Raw genomic sequence first — 12355 nt, 5'->3', positions numbered from 1 at the left:
CCAATCAGTTATCTCGCACTAAACGAAAATATTTACAAAATATCTGCAAGGTAAATATCTCCATCCAATTCCATTCCAAATTCCCACTCACCTCCCGTCGTCGGTTTTTTATGCTTGTCCGTTTCGCCATCCTCCGTCGTTGATGCGAAGCTTCTGTGCTGCTGGAGCTCATGACATGGCCGTAAGTGCTGTGGGGTAAGGAGGAGAAAATGTTTGCAAATTAAAATTAATGACTCCATTTCGCATTATTGGTTGCGGCTTAAATTGGCCTTACATCTTGCTACTCGAAAAATGTGCTGGAATATAGATATACATTTTTAGCCTACTCCATTCCAAAAGTATAAGGATATTACTACGAGTCTCTTGAGAGACTAAGGAAATATTCTTAAGGGTAAGCCTTCGTCTATTTTAAATTTAATTGGTAAATTAGAAGCATACTCAAATTTAAAAGAAAAAGGATTTTATTACTAAGCCTTTGCGATTTCTAAGCAAATATACCTAAGGGTAAGCTTACGTTTATTTTAAATTTAATTGGGAACACAGTGCGTATGAGTAATAAAGTTAGCACGGTAACGCTATGAAATAAAAATGTAATTAAAATTATTCCTTTAATAAAAATCAAACTATTATTCATAGTTCAGCATAGAAGAATTTGTCAGCTCTAGAGTTCACCCTGGTTTACTTTGAAAATTCCTTTATATATTCAGTAGCTACACGTCCTTTACATTTTAGAACTGGCATTCCTTGCATGCTCCAGCCGAACCTAATTAAGTTAAAATGCTCCCAAGTGAAATCACGTGCTCCCCATAACGAACGACGAAAACAACAACGAACTGGCACTCAAAACAAAAAAAAAACCGGAAAAGGAAATGGGGCAACGGAATATGGGATGCGTAAATACAGTTATTGTAAGGACCGCACGGATGTGCGTGAGTTTGTGTGGCTTTAACCCACAACATGGTATTCGTCTGGCACTTTTCTTTTACAACTTTTTCGTACTTCTTCCTTCTGCCGGCAACATTGCGTATGAGTAATCACACACGCACCAACACATTCAAACACTCCAGGGAGGACACAAATGGGCAATGGAAATCGAAACCGAAACCGTTTACCGTGTCATTTTACCAACTAAGCAAGTCAGGTGTTTGGGTGGATTTAAAAGTTGAAAAACTGCGAGCTTTAGACCTTCAATAGGAAAACTAAAATATCATACTAATAAATATATTAGTTTCTGAACTATTATAAAAAAAGGGTAGAGTTGTTGAATTTTCTCCAGTAATTCAGTTTCAACCCTCGCACTTTAAGCTGCTGCTTGAAAATATAAAATAACATTGCATAATTTTAGGTGCAGCTGTCAAAGAGTGTGTGTGTGTGTTTGCATAGGAGCAGAAACATTTATGCATAACTTTTAGACCCGAGTTGGGAATTGCGGATTTTCTCATGTGGTATGCACGTGTTGTGCGCCGATTTTAACTTTTACTGATTGGATTTCACGCTCCACTCCAATCAGGGGCTTCAATAATTCAGGCCCTCTCGAATGCGTAGAGAAAAATGTTGCAAAATCAAATGTTTCCCACGAGTAATTGAATTTTAATTGGCCAATAAATTATCAAAACACGCCCATGCAGTCCCTAGATCAAATTTTTTTAGCTGTTTTTCCGCAGAAACTTTGGTGATTTGTTGGCGCGCATTATTGATGGACTTTTGCTTGGCCAACTGACAATGGTACATCTCTGACAGTTGGTCAGAGTTTTATACCCCCACAGGACGTCTGGATGCTGGGGCAATGGCGCAACCGGGGGCAAAAGTTAAAGTTATGACCCTCGATGAGCTGTCAGCCAGCATCAAATGTTAAAAAGTTGCCCCACAGGCGTTTGCACCGAACCAAATTAAACATTAGGCGGCACATAAATTTAACAAGCTCCGACAGCCAGAGAAATCCAAGCTCCAGCCGGATGGTATGCCACTTTTCTTTTACTGGTGGCAAAAAGTTTTTACGATCATCCAAATAAATTGAAATCGCAGCTCGGCTTAGTTCAGCTTTTCTCCGGGATGAAAATGAAAATGTAATTTCATAAATTACACCTGCTGTTTTTCCCGGAAAAATGATAACCAGAAACTTGTGACCGCAACTGGAGGCAAATCATTTCAAGTTAATTTGCCTTGTGGGGCAGCTTTAAAAAATTGTTGGATACTCGTACGTAAACATCAACATCCTTGGCCTCAGTCTGCGACATGTTGCAGCAATTGTCTCTTAATGAGCCCGACAATGTGACCACGTGCGGCGATGTCCTGGTCTAAGTCGAAAGAAAAACAAGTCAGCACACAGGACACGCCAGGATAAACAAGGAGACAGGACAAAAAGGCTCTCTGAAAGAGGCAAATAAGTGGAGGCCCTGGGTCATAACAATAAACAAAGCGAGCCGAGTGGATGTCTCTGGGTTCCTCAAATCTTTTCCGTCTGCGAAACACAACAAAAAAAGTCAAACAAAAGTCTGCAAACGTTAGAGAAAAAATAAAATTACAGTGGTTCGTGTAATTTGAATAGCAATTTCATTTCTCTCAACTTTTAGGGGCCATCTCTTGAATTTTCCACATTACTATATTCATATTTTAAAGCAAGCTAAGCCCCTTAAAACGAAGCTTTAAGTTAATGGAAATTAAATTTGTATTTCAGTAACAAGCGACTATTTAATAAAAAGCTTTAAAAGTCTTGCAGATATAATTGAAAATAACATAACCATCTAAATCTTCGCAAAATTATCATTGCTTTCTAAGTTGGTCTTTTAATATTTTAGAAAATGTGGCGTTCATTTTAAAGTATAAAGAACTTTGCAAAACTTCTCAGCGAATTTTAAAATTGATTGAAATTAAAATTTAAGAACCCCGTCACAAGGAATTCTGCATGGAAACTTCCCGGTTGAGGAAGTCATGCTAGCTGAAAACTTCCAAGACAGGAGGAGCCCTAGACAACCACTCGCCTTTTTAGCCCTTTGTTCTTGGCCAACAAAGTCGCGTGTCGAGTGCCACATTCCTGGGCTTCTAGCCAAGAATAACACGGCGCCGGGCATATTGTTCTTTATACGTTTGATTGTCTCTGAATGTCTGATTGTCTCTCGTTAAGTTGTGGGCCAAATGGAATAATGAATCCCCATCAAAGCAATTTGTCTGACCGACCGGTGGAAATGCAATTGAAGTTTCGCGCACAGATATAATTTTATAGCTCATAAAAGCAAATCAATTTGTTATATTGGAATCGAGGCTGCTGGCAATGAATCATAAAAATATTATATGAGTGAGCAAATCACCGAGAAAATGAGATTAGTGCAACGACATCGAAATATGGAGGCGAGAAGAGAATAAGGCTTAAGGAAAGATCCCGGTAACATCTCGACGAGATTTCAAGCCACGTCGATATAATATATTTCTATAAATATATTAAATGGAGACGCAGGCGGAGAGAAAGCTAATAAATTAGACACATGTTCGGTTCACAGCAGGCGGGCAAATATGTTGTCGGTTTTTGTTTTTCACAGACGCACACAGTGAATAGATTTACACGAATTGTGTGTATCAGAGGCAAAGTTTTCGCATTTGCCAAAACATTTCTCGATTGCCTGCTTATGTAGGCCGTTCCATCTGAAGTTTACCCATCCTCTCCCTTAAGAGTTGGCCAAAAGTGAGTTTTATGTGCTCATTTGTAAGCGTTTTACTTCAGTTTAAACGCAAGCTTTGGGAATTGCTGTGGCCTTCTAGTAAAATTCATTTTAGTTGCGTATACGTCAGTTTGCCCCACGGTCTGTTTGTTTATTCAGCCAATTTTGTTAATGGAAATTCGCAGGAAGAAAATAAATGAATTGCATTTCATTTATAGGATTCAATTACAAGGGAATTAGGTAAATGTTGTAAGTAGAGAAAGACATGCATGTCACTCGCCGCCGGCTAATTAATAATGCAAAGGCTAAATAAAATTCGAGTTAATTAAGCTTTAATTGTAATTGGAAAAGTTAAGAAGGTGGTGGTGTGCGAAAAACCCACAAGTATTGCACAGTCACACATTTACACCCTGGTCGCCGTGTTTCACCCTTATTCAACCCCCAATTGGCCAAGCGCATTTCAATTACAGATATTCCATATTCATAGAGTCTGTGGGCTGCCCCCAGGTAACAGACTGCCATCAGTAAATAATGCACACGATAGAGCGATGTACATGGACCCAAAGTGGCAAGAACTGTGGAAAAAAAGGCTGCAACAAATTGAAGCACAAAAAGTCAATTCAGAGCTCAAAGAAACGAAACCGGAAACCATAAACTTGTGGGTTTAAGTACATACCCATATCCTGGAATCAGGATCCGTCGGGGGCCAGGGCACACATAAAAACCAACTCAGTAATTGCATTACTCACTCAAAATAATGGCTCATTTAGCCGCAGGCCAATGTAGAAGAATGTAGGAGCTGCTCGGCTTTAATTAGTGACTACGGCTTCCATCTTAGCCCTCTTAGGCTTCACTACACTTTGAGTTGCCCAACAAAAGTACACAGAGTAAACGTGTTCCTCTGAGGAAAATGTTACTTTCTTGCATACGAATTTCCCTTTTTTGCAGAAAATATTCAGCTGCCAACGTTTGCGAGAGTTGCTCCAAAAAACTATGTGCCTTCAAAGGACTCTTACACTTTTCTCCCAAAGGCTGTGTGTGCTTTCTTTGAAAATATCTTGGCCATGTGCATGAGCAATTTTCAGGACACGACCTTGCTCAAGTAATTTTCATTTTAATTTTAATACAATTAACACTCAGAAGAGACGATAAAATAGGACTCAGTGAAAAAGTGGCAGGCTGCGGGCCACGCCCCAATGCTTATCAGAAAGGACCCGAGGCCACATCCCATTGTAATTAGTAGGCGAGAAAAAAGCGGCAACAAAAACCCAGCCGCATGTTGAGTGCTCCATTTAGGAAAAACCGCATGAAAACAACATTATGCAGTCCCTTTTTTATGGCTAAAATAAACTAGAATGGTGACAACAAAAACGAGTATTATGACTCTGCTGGAAGTATTCAATGTCCTTTTTAGAGAACAGGCTACATTATGCTTTTAATTGTTACTTTAAAGCTGGGGATTTTAATATGCATTACCAATTGTTTTTAATGAACCTAGAAAGAATACATTTAAAACAAAAGCACCATATTAACATAATTTAATGCTCGTATTTGTTGTTTGTTTGGTTGAATCGCTACTTTCCAACCGTATGACAAACTTAAGTGGATATTATGGAAGCCCTTACCGAGAGTAGGAAAAGCAAAGTAAATTTATGTAGCTCATTTTTGAGTCTAGCTCGCAACGAAAATTTGCATATAATAGGAGAATTTTCGCCTTCAAAACCGAGGGAAGCGACGACGACAACAACAGCAGCTGACACTGGAGTCCTCCTCCAGTCGAGGAACTCGGAAACCTGGGAACCTGGGACCAAAACACACCCAAAGAAGCCTGCGATGTGGCCTGAATTAATAACGAACCTTTTATGCGGTTCACTCCGAGTGGGCTGCCTATTCCCCTCTTTGTTTGGGCTTTAAATTGGCTAGAATTTATTCAGAGATTGGGACAGCGATAGAGTTCTGCAAGTGGCCAAAGCCACAAATATTTACTAAATAAATTAGCAGCCACTTGGCGCTGTTTGGCCAACGCGCTTGGTAGTCAATATACTGAATTTAAATCAATGCACCACAAGAAAAAAGTGTACACAAGAGTGGCGCTTCACAGAATTATGCTGACAACATTAAAATATTTTATGGCGCAGGTCAATCGCCATGGGGGATCTCCCCCTGAATGGTTTAAATTGAATTGGGTTGATTTTATGAATTGAGCAAATAATTTATTTAAACAGATTTATGGTCGCGTGGCCTCGCCAAGTGAAGTATGTATTTTAAATTGAGCACTTTTATGTACACAGCGAGTGCTGATAAGTACTATCACCGAAATGCCACAAATTGATAACGTACATCGAGGTGAATGTGAACTGGATTCTTCACTGGCGCTTACAGTTTAACTTAAACTGTAAATAGTTTCGCAGATTGGATTACAAGGGCTCGGCCAATGGGGAAAGATACACAGAGGCTTTTGGCCACTTGTATCTATCAGATACTCGTGCAGCCCAACTCGGTGCAGAGTCATTAGATAAACATCAAAGCGAACATTCAAGCCGACAAGTTGGGGGGCCAAACGGAATAGGGGGTTTTAATGGGGGGCCTATATGTGGGGTTCATGTGGGGATTTATATGTGGGGTAGGGAAATGGAGACGCCGCCCTTGTCGACAGCAGAAGTCAAGTGCAGGAGCAATGGCCACATCACGCAAAGGCTAAGTGGCCAGAAGTTATATTACTATGGAGATTGGAAAAGACAAACATCAACATGAATACACTTATAAACCATATGTAGGAACCATTTATACAATATAATATATTAGGAACTATTTTTAACTAATTCAATTATGGAATGAAAGCCCTACGCTTTGCTTAGATTACTGATTTCGGTTTTTAAAATTTTTTATCCCACATAATTTTTATTTATTATTAAATCTGTAGAAAAAGTTTAAGCGACCGCAATAAAAATATATTACTAAAATTTCCATTTTACATTCTCTTCATTACCATAAAAAATGTTTATTACGTTAAAATTTTGTAAGAGTTAATTTATTCAAACTTTATTTATGGGTTCCTTAAAAATTTTTTAAGTGCACGTTTATTGTAAGGAAAAGATATTCACTCTGTTAGCTATTTGTCGGCTACACAACATTATGGCCAAGTTATGATGGCAATTTGGAAGGCATAACTTTAAGTTCTGCTGATGAAGCGACAGCATCCGCCCTAATGAGGTCTTTCTAATTTGTGACATACTGCCTCCGTCGTTTACGATAGCATTAATTACGCGTATAATCCGGAAGGGACGACTTCCACGACTATTCTAATTTAGAGTGCACTTACTGCATATATATGTATGCAAATATTTTTGCAACGTCTGGTGGGGAAAATTTGCTTTTCGTTTTTCCCTGATAGCTAAGCAAAGATTTTGCAGCGCTGATAAATGTGCGAAAACGTGCACAAGTTTGCAAGGAAAAGCCCTGTGGGGAAGGATAATATGGGGAACGGAGTGGGTGTTATACCAATGCCGTTCCTATAATATGCGGATTTTCTGCGGCTTGGTTGCTTGTGTACGGGTTAAGTCGAATGCTTTTTGGTGACTTTAAGGTAAGAGCCACAAAAACTTGCTGATCAAACAATAGTTGATAGTATTTAAGAAGGAGATTAGCGTAAGGCGGGAAATGAGTGCTGATAAGTTAAGTGCTTTTCTGGGCCCTGACAGCCGGCAAAAAAAACTTGGCGGAACTTTGACTTTGCTGGAAATAAGCCGGTAAAACTTGCGATTAGGGTTGAGCAGGTCTTAAAATGATTAAAAATCTTAAGAACAGAAGTACTCTTCAGCTAGAATGTATGAGAAGCGCGGTAGAATGTATGGGAAAGCCGAGTAAGATAATACTTTGGGTAATCTTTAAAATGTGGCATTCAACTTGAACTGAATTTGTGATAAAACTTTAATTAAGTTAGTTTTAATCCGATTTGGCAAACGTGATATGAATTGCAATCAAGGTTGTTTACTTCAAATGGAAAAGTAGAAACTGATTTCAGTTGAATGTATTTTGAGCCTTAAAACAACCATATAAATCATGAAAACTGTGCGCCAAAAAAAGTAGAAAAAATTTTCACTGTTGCAAAGTGCATTTTAAGTATCACTTACTAAGCCTGATTTAATGGGCAGACTTCGTAAAAGTCACCATATACCCAAAACGACGACTATAAGCCCTGGCTTTAAGCTGCTGACCTCTGGCTGCATTATGTGCAACCAGCGGAGGTTTGCTTTGGATATGATGAATTCCATTTGCATAAGTACCGCCTTGTTTTTGTTTGCCCCACCATCGGGCTTTATTTATGTATGTCTGTATGTCTGTGTTTGCACACACACACAGATGCACAAATAAAGCCGGGTCCAAAGCCTGAATCATGGCACTCGTGTATTTAATCAAATATCAATTGATCGCCCATCGCAAGCGTTGCATCTGTCGGAAAATAATTGTTTACCGGCGCAGAAAATTCCCAGTAACGTACAGTTGTGGTTAGAACAATAGGGTCTGATAAGGTGATGAGAGTAATAAAATCATAATTGTATTAACAATCAGCATTTTATGAATAAGCACTCAACTAATTTTAAACGGTCTTCAAATAATTTATTTTTTAACTATCCCATTAATTTTTCATCCAAAACTTTCTTTTCATGAAAAACTTTATGCTGAAACAATTTGTGGAAAAACTTTCGAGTGGGAAATATAATTGTATAATTGGTTAGTATTATATTTTCGCCATATTTCAGAAACAATAGAGGGGTTTACTAGAATTCCAGCTACCAGTGTTTCACATATACACGAACACACACACACATATATATTTGTGTGTGTGCCACGCCCCAGGAAACAGGACGATAGCAAAACAAATGGCAACACACAATGCAAAAAAGCCGAAATTCGAGGGCAAGCCAAAAATCCCATTGTAGTGAAATTGTCGGAAAGAGACAGCTGTAGGAGGGGAAGAAAAGGATGGGAAGATGTAAGAGCACACGTTCTGTGTCTGTGAGTCCGTGTGCCTGCCCGTGTGTGCGTGTGTATTGTGGGGCAGACCAAATGGCGCCAATAAAAGTTTTTGTGCCCTACGAAAACATAGAAAAAACTGCACGGGAGTTCCCCCAAAAATTCTACAAATCCTCTGGATTTTATTTATTTTTTCGCGTACGCCCAGAGATTTCAAGTAAACTAAGTGGAGCGTGATGTGGAGACACTATGACAGGTTAAGATGCCAAAACCGGAAATCCGGGTCAAGAATTTTGCCAAACTCTTGAGCTTGACAATCAATGATGTCGTTTTTGTCATCGCTTCTATTTGCTTTAATCAGCTGGGAAAAGCTCGAAAAACAGAATGCAAATTGAGATAGACACTTGTGGGCACAAAAAGTCGAGCAAATAACCTGCTAAAAGAAAATAATCTAGGTACAAAGTATCTCGCGCCCTTTTCGCCCAATGTCATCAACACTCGCTTTTGTTTGTCCCGCTCTCTTCACAAACAAAAAAATTCAAAGCCGCTCGTTTGCGCTGAGTAAATAACGGCGTATTTAATCATTTCGTATGCAAATCGAGTTTGTCATAAAAGAAATACTATACTAGCACACAATACAAGCCGGTTGAATGAGCCTTTTTGGTACAGTGAAGCTCCAATCAGGGGAATATATATGGTAAAGAACTTTTTAAAATGTAAGCATCTTAAATTTCATTCAATTTACACTTATAAAAGTTTAAATTATGATTTAGATTTACTACTAAATTTGACACTTTGTCGGCTTATCAAATAGTTTCACTGTGCTCGGATTATTTCAGATGCTTTCGCTGACTCACCTACTTTAGCTTGAAATGTAAACTGATAAGCATTAGCGTTTATAATTGTTAGGCAACAAAAATCAGTGGCAGCATCAAAAAATATGACTCACCCACAATAATTAAATCAATGACCTACAGTTTTGCGGGCATTGGGATGCCATAGCGGGTGGTAATTGTTCCAAACTTCTCTCTCCGAAAAAAAAAATTACCTCAATCGCTCATCTATCAGCGCCCCTCCCTCTTCACCAACCCGCCCACAACTACATGTCATGTGATGATAAACATTTCTGACAGCTGTTTTGTTGTTATTGCCTTGGCCTTTTCGCGCAGGTGCAAAAACAACAACAAGTCGAAATGGAGAGAGAAAAATGCCGGGGAGAGAGAGCACAACTCCAAATAAAGTTAGCAAAAGAAAAGGGGGGAAAGTGAACGAAAGAGAAACAGAATGAGAATCATATGTACATATGACATGTGGATATGGTGTATATATGTGTGTATGTAAGCTTATTTTGTATTTTCGGACTGGTTCTTTGCATAAATTTTAAAAATTCGAAACAGAAAATATGCCCAGCACAGCAGCAGAGGACAAGACATTTCTATATAAGTATGACTGTGAAGAGCTACATTTGTGTGCAGACAGTGGTGCCCAAGAGAATAGCAGTTCTAAAACTTTGAGAATACTATTCGTCTATACCAACTTTATCTAAAATATGTATTTTTTTATAAAATGGAAGTTTCTAAAATAAATCTATATTTTAAATAAGACATAAACTTTGGCTGGTATTTGTAAAGTGATAGAAAGCTTTAAAAACTGACCTACATAACTTTTCAGAAAGTTGTGATAAACCTATATTGGAATGGCTAATTTCTTAATACTATAATGCTACCCCTTGCTGTTAGCATGCGCTTATTCACATTCGAGAAGCAAGTGCGTGTATTTTTATAGATCCGATACGCTGGCAAACAGCTGCTCCCCCGGAGCGCGACTTCACCAGATAGTTTTACTGAACTATATATGTGCGTAGGTACTTTGTATGTAGCACTCACCAGGGCGAAGGTGGTGCCGGGGGCCAAACGCAGGGCGAGACTTCTATGGGTGGTGGTCGCTGGTCGCAGGAAGAGCCGAAAGGCGCTGACCATGGCAGCCCTATTTCTGGACATGATGCGGCTCGCTTAACTGGAACTGGTTGTACGGCTGGATTGAACACTACACCACAGGACTGATTACTCCTCTTTATTTTTATTGTAAATCACGATAACACCGGTTATGGGGGGGTAAATAATGAGTAATGTTGCAATTCGGCGCCCAACTTGTTGTTTGGGTTAGATAATAAATAAGAAATACAAGTACACTAAGAGGCTTGGCACTACCTTTCAGCCAAAATCCAATTTTAAACGACAATGTGCGAAACGGGTATTATTTATTCGAACCGGAAACTTCAGCGAAGCCTCTTTCATCGTCGTGGATTTCAAAGGCACCGTTAGAATCTTCCGATAGGCTCGAATAGATAGCTCGCGCGATAAATAAACAAAATCGGCCAATACGAATATCACTTTCACCTAACATTTTCATATGATTACGTTAAATTTTGACTATTTAAACAAAGTCTATAAGTTGTGACAGGGAAAATGCAACAAGCCGTAAGCAACAACAAAAACAACCAAGAACGGGCGCCAAAAAGGAGAACCGGAGAATTTTCTGAGAGAAGGGGGCGAAGAGATTTACCGGTTTTACCAAGCGAATCTTCTTTAACTTTTCATGCGCGGCACATAGGGCAAAAAACCCAGCGATTAGCACTCGGAATAGAATTATATATACATATGTGGAAAGATATATATTCTGGGAATTTAATTATTAAGAACGCGCCGTTTTAGTGGACCTTTCTCTGCACGGCACTCTCTCTTTCGCTCTCTTTGCACTCTCTTCGCCCACGACTTTTTATTTAAAGCCGGCTGTGGGAACACGCGATATTATTATTAATAATTAACTCTTTTTGCAACTGCCGCTTGTGGCCGAGTATCTGTTAGCACGTGCTACTTTTATCGTTCTATAGCTTATCTAGTTGATATTTAAGCTTGTAGCTTGCGGTTTCGATTTGAATCCGACGCGCCAACCATAAATACCGTTGTTTTCTTATATAAATAAATTTATTTAGTCGAAAATATACACCGAAATTGTGCGTATTTGAATGTTAATATTCAAAGTTGTCAATAAAATTAGAAACATCAACACCCACAACCGACACGAACGAACTACAGAAATGAACTAACCGAAGCTGCGAACGAAAAGCTATGGCTAATCGATACTATCGGTGCGCACCCAGCACCTATCGATTACCCTGCTGTGATATCACTGTTTTCACTAATGTAGGTGGCGCCAAAATACATATTTAAAATATTAAATGTGTTTGTACGCAAAGAGTGTCTTTTTAAATTGTTGTTTGTAATTGTGTTTGTCCATCAGATGAATTTTCAGTACTCTTACTTATAATTATAATAGGCGATGGAATGCGTAGCTTTTTGAAAATAACGTATTTTCGGATCAAATGCAGAAGTTGCCATTTCGATTTCCACAAACGCTTATTCGATAAGACACCATTTCTTATCTCTCGCTCTTAGCGAATACTCATTCATTTTGGTTCCTGAACTCGATGAATATGGATGGTGCCCTCGGTTATGGTGAGTGTCTTAGCTGGTCATGCTTACTTGGTTTTAGTACATTGTTTAGGTTCTTGTCTCGACTTTTAAACCGATTTGTGATTGAAAAAGTTAGTTTAGTACAAAATTAAACCTACTTTTCAAATTTCCCGCTGAAACGTGCCAATGAACAAATCAAATTTATTTTACACTTGCAATAATTTCGCTTTTATTATTGTCGCATTA

At 38.8% G+C, this 12355-nt stretch overlaps 1 protein-coding gene across 8 annotated transcripts in view; it reads right to left on the bottom strand.

Annotated features, from left to right (window-relative positions):
• Positions 1-11734, bottom strand: part of LOC6611031 (calcium uniporter protein, mitochondrial) — a 41519-nt gene extending 29785 nt beyond the window's left edge. Inside the window, exons 1-3 of one of the 8 annotated variants that reach the window (XM_032719742.1) lie at positions 11597-11734; positions 10520-10704; positions 92-188 (exon numbers count right to left, since the gene is read on the bottom strand). In XM_032719742.1, coding sequence (XP_032575633.1) covers positions 92-188; positions 10520-10633 — 211 coding nt within the window. In that variant the 5' untranslated portion in view covers positions 10634-10704; positions 11597-11734. The other 7 variants (XM_032719744.1, XM_032719741.1, XM_032719743.1 and 4 more) reach the window with 7 other exon arrangements.
• Between the last annotated feature and the right edge of the window lie 621 nt (positions 11735-12355).

This window comes from Drosophila sechellia, chromosome 3L, assembly GCF_004382195.2.
Source record: "Drosophila sechellia strain sech25 chromosome 3L, ASM438219v1, whole genome shotgun sequence".
NCBI classification, from domain to species: Eukaryota; Metazoa; Arthropoda; class Insecta; order Diptera; family Drosophilidae; genus Drosophila; species Drosophila sechellia.
This window is presented reverse-complemented; position numbering and strand designations above follow the sequence as displayed.